At 40.3% G+C, this 20,890-nt stretch overlaps 1 protein-coding gene across 3 annotated transcripts in view; it reads right to left on the bottom strand.

The window, feature by feature from the left end:
• Window positions 1-6,343: 6,343 nt before the first annotated feature.
• The window catches only part of LOC126871920 (hemicentin-1-like), a 104,444-nt gene continuing 89,897 nt past the window's right edge, over window positions 6,344-20,890 (bottom strand). For all 3 annotated transcript variants that reach the window (XM_050631282.1, XM_050631281.1, XM_050631283.1), the window contains 8 exons: window positions 19,591-19,935; window positions 17,779-18,090; window positions 16,312-16,463; window positions 16,073-16,217; window positions 15,015-15,308; window positions 14,058-14,447; window positions 12,375-12,692; window positions 6,344-8,189 (listed from right to left, as the gene is read on the bottom strand). In XM_050631282.1, the coding sequence (XP_050487239.1) occupies window positions 7,648-8,189; window positions 12,375-12,692; window positions 14,058-14,447; window positions 15,015-15,308; window positions 16,073-16,217; window positions 16,312-16,463; window positions 17,779-18,090; window positions 19,591-19,930 (2,493 nt within the window). In that variant the 5' untranslated portion in view covers window positions 19,931-19,935 and the 3' untranslated portion in view covers window positions 6,344-7,647. The remainder of the gene's footprint in view (window positions 8,190-12,374; window positions 12,693-14,057; window positions 14,448-15,014; window positions 15,309-16,072; window positions 16,218-16,311; window positions 16,464-17,778; window positions 18,091-19,590; window positions 19,936-20,890) is intronic.

A 20,890-nucleotide genomic window follows, 5' to 3' on the forward strand; every position in this document is an offset into this window, starting at 1 on the left:
AGCAATTTGCTCTCATTACTTCGAACAAGCAAAGTTGCGGAGAATAAATCGCACGTAGTAGTCGCGTAGCCAACGTAAAACACGGAGCGAAAACGTCCAATAAATTGCGAAAGGAACAGTCAGTGTCAGACCGTGAAGAGCTCTTTTGAGTTGCTTCTACAAAGCGGTTAATACGAAACGTGGCAGGGCGTAGAAAAACCACTACTCCATTACGCCCTTTGAATCCGACGTAATTATCTTACATCGCTATGTAAATCGCTGTGGATAGTTGGTAAAATTCCTTAACACGAAATAGGCTGAAACACGAGGACGAGAACGTTCTTAGTCGATCGTCGAAAATGCAAAAATTCTCTTGTTTCGTCCGCGGCACGTTCCTTAGTTCGCCTCGATTCTGAAAAAATATCAAACATCGTATCGAAGGAGCAAACTTTCGACAAGAAGAATCGAATTTTGGCCGATTCGAATTTTGCTAGTAAAATTATCGTCGTGTTCCGTAAATCTTTTTGTTGAAACGCGCAAGAACAGGAACACGTTCGTCGAATCTATCAATTTGCATATTTCTTCGCGTTACGTGCATTTTGCAGATTTTTGAATCTTTAAATTTTCCATAAACGCGCCAACGCCCCAGTCCAGCAACGATACACGCTGGCATAAATCTTTTGCCTGAATTAACTTTCTGAAGATTACTCGCTTATAAGAGATATCGGTTTGCTGGAAAATATCCAGACAAATCGCCACGAAAGAAGACGAAGGCACGATGTTATAAAATTTTACGATATCTCCGATATTGCCGATTTGGAAAGTCGGTGCCACGCCACTGTCCTCACGAGGCGTTCAACCTCGGCAATACACTTTTTCGCTCGTCGACGTCCAAGTTTATTTGGTCGGAGAAAGAAAGTTTTCCCCTGTGCATCCTTGCCCTTTCTTCTCTGACCGCTCTTTCTCGGTTGATACAAATCCTTGCGAACGGAGTAGAGAGAAGTTTCGAATCGAGCTGCGTCGATGAAGAGATAAATCTCCTTCGAGCATGACGTAACCGTGCAACGCGCGGAATTTACGAGCGTGATGGGTCGAAAACGTTGCCCTTTGAAATTTTGATGAGGATCGGTGAGTCCCTGTTGCCTCGGAAACCATCAGGAATTTCTGAGCGCGAAATGAGATTGAAGGATGAGTGTACACGGTGCTCTTTGGCCGGTGTGAAATCACTCTTATCGTTAGAGTGATTCTGAATAAACAATGTTCTATAAATTTTTGTTTGCGAAACTATTAACCTTAAGGGCAGACTTAAGGGCGCTTTTCCTTGGCAACGTTTCAACTTTGCGAAAAATATTTATTTCGAATCTAGAAGCTGCTTCCGCTTTTATAGCTCGCGAGCATGCGATGTTCCTTCTCCCGCGATGTTTATTATCACGTATCGTCGATGAATCTTCGCGTATAGCTACTCATTTTGGATTATTACGACGAAACGTTTAATCGAACGTCGTATAACAATGTGACGCGTCGTACCAATAGTTTTGGGGAATTTGATATCTTCGAATTGGAAGAAAAGAGACAAAATAAATGGTTACTTTTAACTCTTCTATTGTAAAACTTTTCTTCGTCTTAGAAAAACAGCGGAAAGTTCCAAAGATTTATATAATAACGATTAATCTAATCCGAGAAATATTATCGAAAACGGGAAGAATTCAGACAGTGAAACAAAAGCTGTCTATGTTATTCGATGAAACGTAAACTTCGGCAAAATAGATGACCCTTGAATAGTTTTCTCGAATTTACCTACGAATTTTCCACACAAACCAATATAATGTCACTGCTTGCAACAAAATCGATACATTTCTGAGCTTCGAACGAAAAGAAAGAAATACGTTCAAGTTTAAACAACAGAAAATCGAACATCGCGTTCTCGTAGTTGAAAGAAACGGCTACAACAGAACGATCTTAATATTTTCAAGAAAAGCAGAAGTTACTTCGCGATATGTCGCGCTGTATCGAAGCGGTTTTTATTTGACAACATTTTTCCTCGTCAGCGGAAAGATACATAGAGATACATAGCGGTAAATTTCAGATACTGTTGCCAAAGTACGATATTCCGCGAAGTAAAAAGGATCGACTTTGCTCTGCGAAATTTTTCATATCGCGTTACACAGTAAGCAACGTGATTCTCTGGCTGTAAAAACACACGATAAAAGCGCGGATATCATGGCGGAATAATATTCCGATGTTTCTAATTTGCAGGTGCACGCAAAATTCGTTCTAGGCCTTTGGCGAGCGCGCTTCCGGTTCATGGTGATGGATATCGAACATGAATTACAGTTAACGAGAGCTTACACTTCGATCGTATTGCGAATTGCGAGTTTGTTGGCCTGTGAGCAGCGAGTTGTAAATTTAAATATTCGAAATACAACTTTACCCACGAGTTCCTCGCAATTTCGTTTTATGTCGACCTCTGAAGGAACGTTCGAACTACTTAAATTCTTAATTAAAGGAAACGCCAGCTAAGTATTTCATATTTTATAGTTAACGTATTATCGTAGGAATAGTTAGAAGAAAACTGAAGCGTTCCGTTTCGATTGTATTAAAATATCGTGAATTATCAACGTACAGGTAATAATCTTTTTAAATTATTTTGCCAACAAAACGACGAACCAATTGTATTTAAACTACTTTTAATACAACGTTACGCGAAACTTATCACGCGAAAGCGACATCTCGACGATTCATAGAGTTCGACCACCATATTCGACGCTTTGGATCAGCAGGACATCCGTGCAACAACAGCTTGGCTCGTTATAATCTAATGACCATAATCAAGACGTCATCCCCGGTGCGACCGCCGAGGCAGAAGCGAATCGCTCGGTACTGCTTTATAATTAAATTTTTAATGCGGATATTAGTCTTCCGCCACGATGGACGACGCGTAGGATGTACGGGGCGCAAAAAGGAGAAGGCGACGACACGGAAACGAAGATAAAACCAGGCGAACAGCCCGGTGGTCTGGTCCCGCTTTCTCAACTCCCCCTTCCTTCTCGTTTCTTATTAAATTTCCAAATCAACGACCGCGAAATATCTCGACCGTCCGGCACAGTTCTCGCGTTTCCTTTCGCCTATTGTCCAAACGCCATTTGTACCCTAGTCAGGGTAAGTTACACTTTCAAAGTACCTCGAACGAATTTCAATTCGTAATTCCAGAACATGAATTGAGAAGTACAGAAACAGAGTCAAATATGTATCTACAACGACACGGTACATATGACAGAGTAACGTAAAACCATAGCAAGCCTCGTATGTGACATGGGCAATTTAACAAAATTTACTCGTCGTATGTCTATCCGTAATTTTCCTCCTAACATTCACACTTCGATGGTTCTTCGTTGAAGTACGCACGTAGTACGAAATTAAAATCAAGAGACGCCTATACGATAGAATGATTCGTGCGATTAGAACAACCTGTATTCATTTGGGCGCGGATCGAACTATCCTAACAAGAAATTAAATCGAATAAGTCATATTTGAAAAATAGCTCTTAAAGCCTTACGAGTACTCGTCTTCTGACACTCTGTATTACGATCTAACGTTAACGAATATAATACAACATGATATAACGTTTCTTAGTCTCCAGTCCATTTTGTATGCGCGTATATGGCAAGAAAGTTCCACGGAGTTTCGTCGACTAATCACGAAAATCGTTCTCTCGAAAAGAAAATACGCGTCTTGTGTTCTCGGCGAGAACGGACAGAATTTACGAGACGCCCAAACGTTAAGGCGTCCGTCATAAATTTTGGAAGGAGCACGAAAGAACCGGCCGCCGTATCAGCGTCTCGGTTCGCGCTGAAAATACTGTCACGAGCCGGTGATAAGCACATAGGTTATAAGGTTGGCCAGTTACTCGCGGAGATCCAGGAATATCACGAGGAAGGCAGTAGTTGGATATACAGGATGTTTGAGTTATTGATATCTGATGTCTTCTTTCGATCAGGCCATATATAAAACATCGAAGAACAAAGGGAATTTTCTCGTTTCACAAGGAGAACGTATCCTAAGAGGAATTCTAGAATTTTGGATCCACAGCTTACTCCAATTTTGTCTAACATCTTCTCGCGTCGATCGGTCAAAGTTTATCTATTGACCTCTTTTTTTTGTATTTCTGGTGCAACAAATGGCGAGGTACGAAAGACGAATGAATTTAGAATTTTTCAACTTAAAAATAGAATATTTAAATATTCAATCGCTGTGAGACCTGCAGTGATCAAGGATTTTATCCGAATGTTCTGTTATACGATCACTAATGGAAAAAAAAAGAGGAATCGTGTCGAATCTTACACATACTCGTGTATCGTGAGAACTACTGTATTGTAAATTTATCACTTTCATATTCGGAATATAGTAGGTATAGTAGTAGTATATAGTATTCGGAATAGTAACTAAAGGACGATCCTGATTGCAATCGATAGATTTAATCGATAGGCTTAAGATGCCTTTTTGTTTTTAACCCTAGTTTTTGTAAGCGAGTGCGATAAAGGTTTTTTTGGCTCAGAACGGTGTGATAGATTTATCCAGTCAACAAAATAATAACTATTCTGATCCTACCTCTGAGTATAGAAATAACAACAATTATAAAGCAAACACTGATTTAATCCATCCTGAGAAATTTATTGCTTTTTCTTATTGGCGTATAAGATAGATAATACTAAATAAATAAATAACAAATTAATACTAAATAAGTAAATACATCGAGGATCATACTTTATTTGCAACTTCCTTCGCGATGATAAATCGGTAGAGGAAAATTGAAAATAAAGTTACAACAGAAAGCGAAGTTGAAAATAAAACAAATTGCGTTAAATGAGTTTCATAAACTGTTAGGATGATCGATTGTTTCGTCCCAACAGAGTGTGCAGTTACGCTGTAAAAATTTCGAACGCGGTATCTGTTTAGCAGCGAAATTAACAAGTTGAAAGAAACGAAACGGGGAAAGAGTAATTATTTTCATGCTTTACGTAAGAGAATCGCCGACGAAACAAAGAGAAACGAACAAATGATCTCTCGAATATCCGTGTAGAAAACATAGATTGTGCGTACTCTGTGTTTAACCGTATATTTGCTATCGTGAAAAATTAATTAATCCCATCGGCTTGATTCGCGTTGTCGACAAAACAACGTTCTATTTAAAAGTTCTTTCTATGAAATCTAGAACGTTGTTCGCAATTTTTATCCTTATTCGTTAGATTTCCACCATAATGCCGCTAACGATAAGTCGTACGGTACGGTCAACTGACGTGTGTCTGCGGAAGGAATACATTACCGGTAGTTTATTTCCAGGTAGCGTGAAACGAGATTCGCTAGGAACAGCCTTGTCCTAACGATGTGATTTATCGTTGGCCATCGTCGTCTAGATCTCCGTTGCAATGTCAAGCCGCGTGTGCACTGAAATCTGTGCTGCATGAATCGTGTGTACGCGATGGTATACGTTAAACGAGCCGCTGGAGGAGATCTCTAGATCCGCGGCAAGGGATAAGCGGCTTACTGAAATATCAGCCGGTCCAGCAAATCGCTGCCTATGCGTCCAGAATCAGTCAACAGTATTCCAAACGTCGAAGAGTTAATGGAAGAGAAACAGTCTGCTGTCAAACTGGAATTGCAGTTGGAATTTATGTAAAGCCGTATTCGTTGTGATTCCGCGGAGAGCGCAATTCGATGTCCTCCGCGTCGTGTCCAGAGTTAGGAAACGACGCAACGCTTCAAATATGTCGCTTTTTTTGCAACAGATAGATCAAAAAGTACTAGAAATCGATTGTACGGTAAAGCGAAGAGTAACCAATTACGAATCCGGTTGTAGTTAGTTTTTATCTGTGCCGTGTATCGATTAACGTCGGCCATGAGGCCGAGAAACTGTATATTCGCGTTTGTGAAATTTAAAAAATTGCACGTCATCGATAAAGATAGAGTTTCGCAAACGTTACGAGTTATAAATCGGCCGACTTTCGTATTTGATATTTTCAGGTTACGTACAAAGTTAGTTATAGACAATTATATTAGAACCATCGATCAAGTTTCTCTTAGTTTTCGAGTAATTACTTGTGTCGTTATCGATATTAGTGACGATATTTAATCGTTAGTTAATGTGAACGTCACAAAAAATATCGAGTGACATTTTCTATGAGAAAAGCTACTCGGTAAAGCAGCGTAGCGAAATAAATCCAATTTTGTTAGAAGCCACGTACAATTAGTAATATTGCAGATTTCTAACGCAGTTTACCCTACCAACCGAATCAACGAGAACCTATTATTTACTTACGTTCCATCGTTGCTTCAACGTCACAGGGTATATTCTTGAGAAACCAAATTCTTCTTCCAAGTTATTAAACAACGAAGTTTATTATTCATATATACAAACGTTTACATGCTCGTTAAAAGGTTCGACCAATTGATTGACCAAGCGTAAACGCGTTTGCCGGTGAAACGCGTTCATTCTCACACGATACACCAAATATTCATACGAAACAACGTTCAACACGAAAGCACGGTACCGACGCAACGCGACGCGACGCGACGATGGATATCGGGAGTACGGGAAGCTTTCGACTGGGAGACCAACATTCAAGGAAGAAAAATTATTGTCTATGTACAAACGTCGTGACGAACGAGACACTGCATGATCGCCTGTTATTCTCTCCTTTTTACATTTATATTTACGATTAATTAAGATCTATGTGAAAAATAAGAGTACGACCTTGACAGTTCAGGAGGGAATCTTAACGGTACTTATTGTCTATTTACAAACGTCGTTTACCATGCTTAACGTTTTTGGCATGAGTCAATCGTAGTTTCGCGATAGGATAGTAAACTGTGAGCCGCGTCCGTTCTTTCCTTCTTTCACGCGAATAAAACCTATCCAGAAGTTTCCATCGAGTCTCGAGAATGTCGTTCTTTGAACAATTCCGTTCTACACCCATCTATAATTGGAGTTTTATTTGCTTTTACGAAGAGAAACGTTGCGATCGGTTACCTGCATTTTCGTTGGAAAATCAGCAACTACGTTAGGTTTTTGCAGAGTAACTGTCGCTTCCAATTCGAGTTTCAACGTTGAAACACACATTTGTAATCAAAGTAATTAAACTCACCTGAAACGAAGAAAAGTGGTGTCAATTTTGCGCGTACTCGTTGTACCGTTACAAAGAGGATCTTGAAGAACCTTAAACACGATCCTCGACAGAGGATACGCGCAACGAAAGAGAACATAAGTCCGCGTTTATCACGCTTCAGACAATGTACTCCTTGGTACGATCTAACTGAAGAATCCGAAGCATTCGGACCGGCATTTCATACGTTACGACCTATTATAACTGGTACGTACCATACGCGTGTGTTAATAACATCCAAATCGTATGGTATTACGCAGAGTTAAATTAATTGCCAAAATTTATTCCACTGTCTACCTTCTCCAAACGTGTATCTCATTCATTTCGGAAGCTACTTGTACGATCAAACGATGGGATGGAAACAAAAACCTGCGAAGCGAGCATCGGACGTTAAAACTCATACGCTGGAGCAAAATTCGTCGGTGAGTATCGGAAAACGAGTCGCGGCTCGTCAATTTGGTCAGCATCAGTCGTGACGCCACGATCGTCGACGAAGCACCAGGACCGCCTATATACAGCTCTCTTGGACACGCGAACTTCTCGTGTAAATATCGTGACTACGATGGACAGGGAGCGTGCTGGGTCGCAACGGGCTCAAGCTCTTCTCCACCTTTTTCACGTAGCCGTTAGGATAGATCCACGAGTCCTTTGTATGCAAGACCGACGAGGGCGTCGGATAATCCAGCTCCTCCAAATGACCGAAATCTTTCGTTCTGTCCGACTTGCAAGTCTCGTAATTCGGTTCGAATATGTCGGGCCTCTTATCCATCTTGCTTGGAATCACGTCAGGATCGTCATCGGCCATATCGTTGATCGTTTCTCCTTTGATCTCGTCGCTGGTCTCCTTATTCAACGGTGCTATAACCACTCTGTCGTCTTTGTTGCCGTAACGCACCACTTCGGTGTGAGTTTTCATCGATTGCATCGGATGGTTACGGCGATACAGTGTCAGAGTTATGCCGACGATCAGGATGCACACGGCTGTTATTCCACCGGCGAAACACGCCACCAGAAGACTGTAGTCCATGCTGCCGTCGGAAGTTCCGCGATCTGCGGACAGAAGGAAACGTGACTCACGTAAAAGGCAAGACGTTAGGTAAACGATCGAACGTACGAGGCTTGGTCGAAAGCGAATCGGACGATACGCTCGTTATCAGTGCTGCTAACGAGGCTGTTAAAACCACCGACGACTGGTAACGCGCATCGCGTACAATCGGCCGGGTTTTCCCAACCAACGCTCTTCTTTCGGCGGATCGAGCACGGCGTATCGTCGTGGATTTTAAATTTACAGATCGATCACTCGATAATTGAATTTCGTTATTGAATGGCAGCCAGTTTCCACGTTTCGTCTGAACGCTACGCTCGCGCAATTAGAAATGTAATTTAAGACTCGTTCGACCAGCCCCTGTGGATTTTATGATAGAACCTCGACGATTTAATCAGCTGCTCTTCCCAAGAGTTTGTCGATCGAAATTCAAGTCGAAAGTTTGCCTCTTTTTATCTGCAAGTACATGCTTGCTTGGCTTCTTCTTAATGATGGTAACTTGAACGCAACGATGAATAGAGTTAAAATTGTTAAAATTCATCGTCTAAGCATTCAGCTAGATGGTGGTCGTTTTTTAAATTATCTTTTCTGATATTTGTACGATCCCTTTTCGTTGTGACGAGTATGAATATAGATATACAGCTTAAAATATAGCGTAATATATTTTTTCATAAGAAATAAAGAATAACAAAATTGCAGTTGCGGTCGATTCTATCGTTCGGTAAGATCCTGTAAGATCCTGTAAGATCCTGTAACATGAGATGCGAATGTTCCAAGGATCGTTATGTAAAAAGTTGAAAAATTCGATTAGGACTGTTTTTCTTACGAGCTCTCAATTGTCTGCGCAACATGAATAACGAATTGTACGTATCTAAATCATACGAATACGAATAAACATAATTCACAGCAAAATCTCGTTTAACGCGGTTGATAATTGCGGACGGGACAAAATTTCATACAGAAATACGACATTTCATAAATATTAATCTAATATTATGTTCGACCAGTTATCTACAAGCTCGAAAATTTAATTTGTAAAGTCATCATTTACATTTAATGGCAAGATATTTCGATACAAAACGCAGCCTCGCCAATTATCAAAATGAAAAGAATGGCTTTCCCGGAATTCCTTTCGGAATAAGAGAACGAATGCAGGATTATTTTCGTTGAAACGAGCATTCGAATCAAAGACACGGTCTTTCCTGGAAAAGCGCCTTAAGACATTTCCGGGAAACTTGGATGGCTATTGGATCACGAGAGAAACGCGAACAACTTCCGGTAGCAAAGATCGAGAAGGAAATAGGAAAGCGGGCCCACTGACGACGATGGCCGAGCTTTTTGACATTCCGAAAACGCTTCGGTTCGTTAGCCAACGAACGTTTCGAATGTGCACGTTCCTCCGTATGCACCTGTACAGATGTGTACATATTTATTCCGAAACAAACATATACCAAGATAATTTGATTTGTGTACGGCTAACGTTTACAGGCAATTTGCAATCAGAGCAAATACATCCTAATGCAGCGGCTTAACTTTCAACGAAATTAGCGAAGAAAGGGAATGGCACTAGGAGAAATCGTCGTTACGTAAATACTTAGATGAGATGGAACTGTTCCAGAAGGAATAATTTTGAAGTATCGGATTGAACGGAAAAAGTTCGTTTCGTGTGTTTTCGTTTTATCTCGTACCATTTTGTGCGTATATTATCCTTATACTTACTGAATTTGTTAATCGATCGCATACACATTTTCACGACAGTATATCGTGGGTGTTACGTAAATCTTGAAATCTCGTTAACGCTGTAATGAAACGCGAAAATCTAAAAACGGGTATAGATGTTACGATGAAATACAATACGTGTAAAATGAGATAATGCCGCTTATTCATTCACGTTTACGAAAAAGTCATTATTAATCACGTTGACAAATTTTAATCCTGATACTCGTCGTATTACTTACATTTCATATTACGCGGAATAACGAACATTAACGCAATGGAACTACGAAACTGCACATGATGAAATCTGAATAAAATAATTGCAAACAAAATATGTATATACGTACTTGGGTAGAATCTTCGATTATGTAAATAATAATTAGGAAAATATCAAGAAATATTATCCGAGTTCGTTTGCACGTATATCATTCTGTAACAATATCATAGAATTATTCTTTTGGTGGATTATATCGAATAGATCTAAGCCTCCTTAGTGTCTTGTACTATCTCGGCCCTTTTCGTAGATCTTGAAACGATGCAAGAGGTTGAGACACGTAAACTTTTTCAGTTTCATTGTTCAAAGCGCATAAAGTATCACGTACAATCTCAACATGATAGGTATTAAAAGATCATTTCACAAAAATTACCTCCTAGCGTAATGTAAATTATTTTTAACAGCACTTCTCCGCTTTCTAATATCCCGAAGACCACATGTCGTATTACAATATTTCTATTATCCTCAAACACCTTCACTATTTCACGCCCAGTTACTGTGGTTAGCATAACGCGTTTTCGTCTGGGATATTAGAATGCTATGCAAATGCTTCTACTGTTAAACGTAAACCAGATTCTACACATACGTACGTACATATACATATAGGGTGTCTAAACGATAGAACGTTCGAACAACGTGAATTCGGATAAGAGAAATAGGATCAGAACATAATAATATAGATGAACATTTTTTTAATTGAATGAAAAATGAATCCTGCGTTCTGTTCGTGAGCAGGTACGTCGACGTTTTGGTCGACGTATTAATCAACGATACATCAAACAACCGACAGTGTATTCTCACTGCGGATTGACCAAGGTATCCATAATGACACCGTCAATGAAAAAATGTAACGAACAGACGAAAGTATCGCTGTGCCTCGCCGAATAAACGTCGTTCAAACGAACCAGAGCGATACAGAACGAATTCATTTCGTTCAGAGCGAGCATTCGCATTTATAAAAGCACTAACCTGCGGTTCTTAACGGGACGCATTAGGAGGAAATGACATGGACTCGGCGAAACTGGTTGAAACGGATCCGAAGAGGTTCGCAAAGGTTGACGACAGGGTTGGAGGTTCGAGGCGGTGCAGACCAGCTTCGCATTATCAGTAGAACGTATACAGGCCGAGATCCGAGATGAGCTCGTGTTGCGAACGTGCCTGTCCACGTACACACCATTATACGTGCATGTACAGGAACGAATACCTATCCAAGAAGAGCGGGGAACGTTTGCGCACACAGGCCGAGATCGTCCACGGACCGAGATGAATAAACCATGAGGATGGAAATTAAAGGCGATAAATGCGCCTCGAATGAGACAGCAGCGAGGAAAGGGACTCGCTCTTTATGGGATTTTAATTCAACCTCCGCGGGAAAGGAGGATACGAAGAAACGTGTCGCACGGAAAGGGAAAGGCGACTCCGGCCAAAGAGAGCTTGAAATGATCGTGGATACGCGTATAATTGCGCTCGTGAAACGTACGGACCAAGCTCGCAATGCGATGCTACGGCCCGTTCAGCTCGTGATACAATTCCGGCTAATTGAGAGACGTGACAAATGTCAGGAACGCGTACCCTCTTGCCAAAGGACCTCGTTCGTGTTCACCGTTTCTGTACCCCAGGCTGAATACGATCGTGACGTTCGCCCTTCGGTTTTCCAGCGGTTTTCACGAGCTAAGATGGAAATGAATTCGTTCGATTTACCAAGTTGCGTATAATTGCTCGAGTAACTGGATATTGCCGCGGGTAACACGACATTATCGATCGTGTCTGTTTGCATTTCGAGATACGCGTTAATTTTGTTTCGTAATATCGTCATTTATAATATCGTCGAATCAAGGAAGAGAGTGTGTATTGACGAATTTTTCATTTTGCTCGTATTCAGCGAATACATCGAGCTATGTGATATTCGTAAATTAGGAGATTAATGTACTTACATGCTGGAAACGGAGTTGGAAATGTTAATGTTATAAGTAAATGCTAATGTTATAGATAATATAATAGTGTGTTGTATATTTTCTATTTATTCTATTGCGAACCTACCTTTTGTATCATATGTGTTTTATAATGTAAAATACCAAATAAAGTACCAAATTTGCTAGATACATTTTCCAGTAAACGCGTAATTAGCAAGGGCTCGAATACTTCTACATCCTGCACACTTTTGACGTCAATAAGAAAGGAAAACATTCGTAGAACTTACCGGTGGTGTACATAGCGACTGCTTTGAGCGTGACTGGTTCAAGGACTACAGGATCGCTTCGACCCTTTGCGTTGACAGCGTAAAGATGAAGCCTATATTTACGACCGGTCTCTAAACCAGGAACCTCAAAAACCGGACCGGACGAGCTGGATCTCTCTGTGTGGTTTAGGTAAAAGGTATTGAAGTGATAAACGTTCTCCTCGCTATACACCTCCAGCTCGTAATTAGTTATGGGCAAACCGCCGTCAAATCCCTCCGAGCATCTGACGATCAACCAATCCGCATCCCTCGATTCGGTGGCTTTGAAATCCTCGTGACCTATTTCATGGAAAAATGTGGTGAATGGTTTCGAGAAGGATGTCCGCGCTGTTATACGTGAGAGAAAAAGAGAATTCAGAAAATCGAGGGTAGACAGTACTTGCCACATAAAAGAGAGAACTCTTAACGAATATGGGTCGAAAAATTAATATTTTTAAAGATATAAATAATTTGTCGTCTAAACCGAGTGGCTTGCTCGCTTTGGAAATTATTATACTGCGTAAAATCTAAATTTGTAATAGTCTATTTGTACTTCGCTGTATTTAATTATTTACATTTACTTAAATATTCAAGTATTTATTTAATTGTATATTTAGATTAGAAAACTATTTAACATCTTTGGAACGAATGAAGATACGAATGATTAGAAGATTTCCATAATCAAGATAGAAAAATTGCTATTTTTCATGTGTTTGTTTATGCGGTTTTTGACTCTGTACTTGTACAACAGTATTATTACGTAATTATTATTATTTATCATGCTGACGTTATCTTTTAACGAAGGACGTGGATGAAACAAGTCCTTTTGTAAAAAAAAAAAGGATTGCATGCAAAAACGCTGTGACTCACAGTTTCATTTCGCCTGATATATCTGCGTTATAACTATACACATGTGTGTACACCTCTTTTCATAGCTATGAGGCTACTTCCTGATCTTACATAATGCGTGATAATTAGCTGAAGGTACTAAGGAAACGATAAATCGGACAAAATTTCGTATTCACGCAAGATAAAGCTCTAGAGCGCTGTAAAAATGTGTAAAAGCTATTTAGAAGAATTACGACAAGAATTACGACAAAAATTATTCGTTAAACAATCTGCTGACCTAAATAGCATAAAATAACGCAGCATTTAACCAGGTAGTCTACCTAAAATCTGAATCTCAGTTACGATACGACTGTAACAACAAGCGCAATAGAAACCTTAATAATAAACTGCTTCAACGGCTTAAGAGCTATAATCTACATCGAAGAGAAAAGTACTTGGTTGCGAAATAACGGCCTGACAGGACTGGACGTAAAACGAGGAAAAGTAGCCTAACAACGTTTAACGCGTCTCCTCGGTAAAGCAAGACCAAACAGCGTAAAACTTCCCCATCTGCAGTGTCGCTTTCCTGTAACGAAAAACCGAGCAGCCCTTCGAAACGCACGGCAATCGATCCCCGAAGGGGTTGCCTAATTTTACGATCGTTTTCACGCACGACCGAACATCTTGTCTCTTGTCGAGGGAACACCGGAAAACAAGCTGTTGAACATAGCGTACGAAGCTATCGAGAGCGTGCTAGTATCCTCCTATATGACGGGCGTACGTAATAGCATAGTTAGCGGCGTTTAGGTGGAAACGAGGGGTTCCAGTGTCGCTTACCCATTCGATACGCGTACGGACCGGTCGACTGGAGGGCCGTGCAATTCTGAAGGGGATAAGGTTTCCCGGCGACGATGATCTGAAAAAGACAGGGTGTCTTTTGCACCCCTATCCGGTTTTTCGCCCAGCAGGCAACCGTGCCATAGTCCATGTCGTTTGCTGGAGTATAGTTCAACCTGGATCCATGCCAGTGGCTAGTGATGAGGCTGAGCGGCTTCACTTGCGTGAATCTGTTGGCCGGCACGTTCATCAGCTCGCCGGAATTGTTGAAGGTCCAGTGGAAAGTGATGGGCGGCGGTTTCGACTGCACGCCACATACCAGCGAGATCGTCTCGTGCTTCAAGGCGCCGACAACTTGGGTAGATGAGCCGTCTTTGCAGACAGGCGCGTCTGAGAATCAGATCGGACACACCTCCAATGTATCGTGTCAACGCGAATCCGAGACCCTAACCGAATTACGAGCTCACGATCTTAAAGTCGATCTACCGTGGCGAACATAGAAATAGGTGAGAAATTAAAAATCTTGTAGGAAAATTTTTATTTCATTTACCGCTCGATTATTGTTCGAAATAGAAATTTGGAAATTATTCTATAGTTACGGTGCTTTAATTACAATGATCTGGATAGCTCAATGGCAGAAAACACTCTCCTGGCAAGACATAGTAAATAAAAAAAGTATAACAATTGAAATATCGTTTAATTATGGAAATATAACAATGCATGAAATAAAATTCAAAAAATACCATTTCCTTTTTCTACTTACTGTACCTATATTTTATGATAAAATTGTTTTCATTTCGTTATATTATTGCTCGATTATAAAATAAATGCGATACGTATATCCAATTCATTCGAGCATTTTACCCATCTTTTTTACCGATCTTTCACCGAATACCTGATTTTCGCGTATTTAGAGGTATTAATCGATTAGAAGAAAAAATGTAAAAATTTACTCACACATTATGTCCAACGTTACCGGTCTGCTGGTAGATTTCCCCTCGACATTGACTGCCATGCAAGAATATTCGCCGGCGGAATTTCTAGTCACGCTTCGCAAAACCAAAGATTGTCCGCTGGGAAGAAAAATTCTAGCAGTCGAGTTCTGATGCAGCTCCTTGCCGTCTTTGTACCATGCCAGCTTGTACGCTTTGGGATTCGCCTGAACGTCGCATTCGAAGTAGACGTCATCGCCCTCGTTTATGTCGTTTGCCTTCAAGCTCAAGCCCAGCTTGATCGTCACTATTGGTGCATCTGGGAATTTTATGCGCGATAAATCAATGTAAGAGTACCATTAGGGACAATTCCTACTAGTATACTAGACACACCTACTAGTATCGATAAATCTTTCTTCCTATCTCTCTCGTATTTCATATTTCTTGTTGTAAAATACACCAATTGGAACAAATGACATGGGATAAGATTTCAATTTATATCAGAGTTGGAAACGTAAATCGTAAGTGAGATAGAAAGGCTCGTCGACTGATCCACCGATACCATTATAATTTCAACGTAAAACGCTATCGTTTATAACTTGAAAAACCAGCCTCGAATGATATTTTTGTATTTTGTTTTGTGAATTTTTTATTACTTATAACAATATGCTGAGTTTGCCACTTCGGATCAGCGCCATTGTAATCCTTGAATCGTGAGCTTTCGGTCAAGGTATTACACGTTTCCCTACTCGCTGTTCTAATAACTAAATTCGATGGCCAGAAGCGAGTACACACTCGTGGAAATAAAGAAACGGCTTGTGAAACAAAAATACTGTAAATTAGTGGCATATTGAAAATAAATTTACCAAGAAAGTAATACCATTTTAGGCAGTGTTGAAACATAGTTGAAAGTTGAAACAAAAGAGCGTAATATACATAGAAGGGTGATACTTAAATTTAGCAACACAAAACATACCTAAATATTTACTAAAAAAGAAATACTAGTTTTAAAAATGTTCGTTCGCGTTATCCCTCGTAACGCCGTCATCGTGTCACAGTTTAAAGAAAATTCGCTTTACTCACAGTGAACCAGCAGTCGCCACTTATCTTCCAGGGCGCTGTTAGGTACAACCGGATTCTCCGCCCGGCAGATCAGATATTTTCCATCGTCCTCCATGGTGGGTACATAACTCAACACGCTTCTCGTGATGTTCGGACTATCTGCAAACTACGAAGAACTCAGAATCTAAGCTCGCGTGTACCTGTCTTACAAAGGTAGAAACGAACCGCGGCTGGTATAAGTTCAAAAATGTTCTACTCACATTTCTGGCCATGTGTTTGACCTGATGGTTTCCCTTCCACCAAGTGATCACAGCCTCTGGCCTGGAACCCGAACTGGCGCATTCAACTTCGTACGTTTTTAACGCCGACAAGTGCGTTTCTTTGTTCGTAATATTCACTACTAACGGTTTCACTGGAATCCAACACGATTTACATAGAGGGATATTTCGATGGAAAAATATGCTTTTTAGTAAATTGCAATGAAATTTGGAACGTCGTTCGTCGAGCGATACCTATGTTATTTTAAAGCAGTTACGAATGCAATATAATTTACGGTATCGAGATTTTCTCTTGAAAATTTCATCGCCAAAAAGGAGCAACGTTTCAAATCATCGTGGATAGCATTTGCGGATAATTACGTTATCGTCTCTGTTTTCGGTGGAATGCTAAAATAAATTTTATGTTCGATGAGATTAAAAAGCGACGATATGGAAATACAATTGACGAACATCTTTCTATTTGTCGTTTCTTTATCTTATAACGTGTATTATATTAAGAATATTACAAGAAAAAGAAGAGATCGAGAGGCGTTCAATCTCCGTTGAATGTCAGATCTTCTTCACACACGTCGGTTGTCCTGATCCTTACAGCAATCGATATATATGCATATATTATTAGAAATAAAAAGTAATGTTTATTCATTACGCTTTTATCTTCCATTCCTATCGTTCTTAATCTCACGCTACATAGAATTCATTTCAACTTTCTTCTCCAAACTTTAATCCCACGATGGAATCTCATTTTCTTCGAGTCATATTTTCCTCCCCATAAAATAACCAATTCGTTATCTTCGTTATAAATTTGAGTGCACTCGTTGTCGTATCACATCGACGCGTACTATTCGAATTCTTCTTATAACGCGGTATACAATAATGCATATTGCATTACTTGCTCCTATCTAGTCCGGAATTAGCCAGGTCCAAGTCTACTGAATAAATTTTCAAACTGCATTTTCTCGAAAACGAAATATCACGCGAAAAAACTGTATTCTCTCTATTTTTCTTTGTTTTCTCTGTTCCGTTTTATCGTTTTTCAACGTATAATCACCTCATCGCCGATTGTGCCGCGATTGCTGGAACATGTTCTCGCGTTTGTTCCAAATTTAATCGACGTAATCACGATAGTCGGCTCTCGTTACGGTGCTAATAAAATTTCGACATTTTTAATATAACGCGTACACGTATATCGCTATTTGAAATGTACGTAGCTTGTCTCAATCGTATAGGGCACCCTGTGTAACAAGTCAAAGCGACGCACAACTCCGATGAGCAAGAGTGCTCATCGACTAATCCCGTATTTCGACATGCAGTATCTGAATCATCGCAAAGTTTACAGAAACACCGCGGTTTATTAATAAGCTGGAAACTTTGACAAATTAGGACGTAGCTCTTTACGGAAGCTAAACATTCGGTAAGACAGTTAACAAGTTGAAATAGTTTCTTACTTACAATTAATATCCAAAATAATCTCGGAAGTTAGAGGAGCAACGAGATGCGTGTTGCTTGCCCGACAAATTAGCCTAGCTCTGAGGAACTTCCTGGTGACGTTCGTGATGTCGAGATGATTTATCGTAGTGTCCCCGTGTTCCAACGTGTACGTGTCGTCCGTTTCCTCTTCGAAATGCCACGTGACCTTGGGTGGCGGTGAACCTCCGATTACCTCGCACGACAACGACAACTCGCTACCCTCGTTAAAGGGCTGCAATACCTTGGCCAAATTTTTACCCGGCCCGGTGTAAATCACAGGCTTGTTCGGTGGCACTGTCGTAAGGACGAATTTACGTAAGTCATAATACCGCGAGTATCTTTCTTCTTTAAATCTTTCGAACGATTTCCCCGGCACACGTTATTTGCTTACGGAGAAATTTATTTTCAATGGTTTTTTAATTGCTTCGATCGCGCGACTCGCGCTATACGGAGAATTTTGCTAAACAATTGTACGAACATCTACGATTTGTACAACGATCTGATCTATGATATCGTACAAGTGTCTGCGTTACAAAGTAACTGTTTTATTAAGCAGATTTAAATAGATCAACGTTATATTAACCTCAGAGCAATTAGAGAGAAGAGAGGAAAATTTCTAGATATCTTAATCTCACAGTGAACGTTCCGTTGCTTTGTTTATTACATTTTGTCGTTAGATGCCATCTCTTATTCTAGAAACAGAAACTGTGAAATCTACCGTATCTGGTATTAACGAGATGAATGTAATTAAACGCCATAAATGATCCTGCCGCCACGAAACAGCGCTAAATTACGGGAAAATGGCTTTTGCATAAGTACACGCTGCATACGCGCATGATAAAACTGCTGGAGATGACACTCCGTAAAACGAAGACGTATGTTACTTAAAAAAAAATATACAAACGAACGATTCTTTATCCGCATAACAGCGACGCCACGAAATTGCCATAATATGTAATATTTGTCGAGCTCTCGTACCGTGTTCAATTAATTAAGTGAAAATCGCGTTACCATCGCGTCGGTGTCTAAGAGTAACAAGATATTCGTAACATAATGAGTTTCAACAACGCGATTATGTTTATATGTTGCAATCGAATAAAGACGATACGTCGTACGTACTATCCTGGATGTTTACGACTGTACAACTTGTTATAGAAAATGTTATATAAAAATAAGCTTTCCCTTTATCTTGTAACGATGGTGACTCGGATCGCACGGTTACAAAGCAACAGATGCGAAGATGGCGTTTCTCTGATGAAAACTTCATTTCGTTAAAATAACTCCGCTTTAATCGGTATCTCGTTCTAATGTACAATTCTGAATAGATATAAAGCGAAAACCGATTACGTACATACGAAAGCTTAACGATACATTCTCATCTATGAAACACGCTAACAAAATTTCGATTAATCGTCTTTCTAGCATCTGTACTTGCGATTGAACAAACATTTTCACGTCGCGGTGACTAGCTATCGACAATCGTCGCTGTCGCAACGAAGAAAGTCGGATCTGTTCGGCTAATAAAATTCTCTGACATTTCTCTTTTAATCCGCGGAATTTTCAATTCCAGGCGTTAAAACTAAATCTCATGAAATAACCGAAAACGAGCAAAAGGCGAGCTACAAAACTAAAAAGTTCGAAATTAAAAGCGACAACGTCGAGATAGCATCGAGTTTCGGAATGAAAGCAATTAATCGCGATTGATCATCAAGTGGAAAGAGTAACAGAGAGAGAGAGAGAGAGAGAGAGAGAGAGATGAAATACACTGTAAAAAGAGAGATAGAACACACTCACCTATCACCGTGAGGTTAACCTTCTGATTTCTCGTCGGGCTATTTTTGTAATCCACCCTGCACCTGTACACGCCCGCGTCGGTTGCCTCCAAGGGATCGATCTCCAATTTCGCGGGATCCACGTTCGTCCTCATGGTCGCCCTTTCGTCGAATACGTATGAATCTGACCAAAGCTTCGCCTGAGCTATCGATTTGCCGCGAGCATCTAGACTGTATATCGGCTCGCCGTCCCTTTCGTCTTTGTACCAAAAAACCATGCTCACCACCTCGCTTCTACTCGCTGGATCGATGTCGCAAGGTATTTGAGCTTTGAAGCCAGCCACCGCCGACACATTCAGCATCGGTACTGAAAATTACCACATATATTATTCAAGCTTCACGTTCACCGATATTATACTCCGAGGCACATTTTATTTCCATCAAGAAATCAAATAACCTTAATTAAGTGCCGTATTTAATCGCATTCTCGCATCACGCTACATTTCTAACTTTCCGCTGCTTATACGCCGTCACCTATCCTCGCATGCTTGCGTTACCTATCCTCGTTAGTCTCACTCACCTACTAGGTCAAACCTTATTAGCTATCAATTCATAACTTTCAAATATAGTAAAACAGAGAACAGCCATCGTAACCACGGCATTCCGAAATATATATCGCAATAAAAAAGTATCGTACTTCATTTAAGAGGAACCCATAATCATCCATCTAACACGTGTCACTCCTTCATAATCCCAGTACCGTCATATTGTACGATTATTGGTGATATTCAGGAACATTAGGACGTGATCCTAACAAATATTATTGCCGAACACTCAGTTGCGCGTAAAAAACGAGCGTAATTCCGAATATCTAATGGGTTTCTTACTAGGACCAACGTCTTGACGTTTCCAAGTTATGGGCACGCGTTTCACGCTGTTACGGTTCTACCTGACTCGCTCGTATTCTTGCCACGGTACAGCGTCGGATTTGAACCACCCTCTTTGTTTGATGTTCTTTAATTCTTTCGTTCTGTGGTTCAGGTGTTCTAAGCTGGGAACCGAGGGATTTCAAGAGGTTTCTTTCTTCGTGTTGTTCTCACTTGGCATAAAAGATGATTTAGTTTTTGCCATTTACCGCTTGTCACGTTGGGACGAGAGTATAAGAGGAAGGCAAGCGATCCTGATTTCTCGTGACATGTAACACGGATGATAATTGGATCTTTCTTCGCGTCTGCGAATCTTTATTTTGAAAATATCGAAATGAAAAAGGTTTTGCCAGTTTCCTACTTTATATACATATATTCGTCCATATACCAAGCACG

Source organism: Bombus huntii, chromosome 12 (genome assembly GCF_024542735.1).
Source record: "Bombus huntii isolate Logan2020A chromosome 12, iyBomHunt1.1, whole genome shotgun sequence".
In the NCBI taxonomy this organism is placed as follows: Eukaryota; Metazoa; Arthropoda; class Insecta; order Hymenoptera; family Apidae; genus Bombus; species Bombus huntii.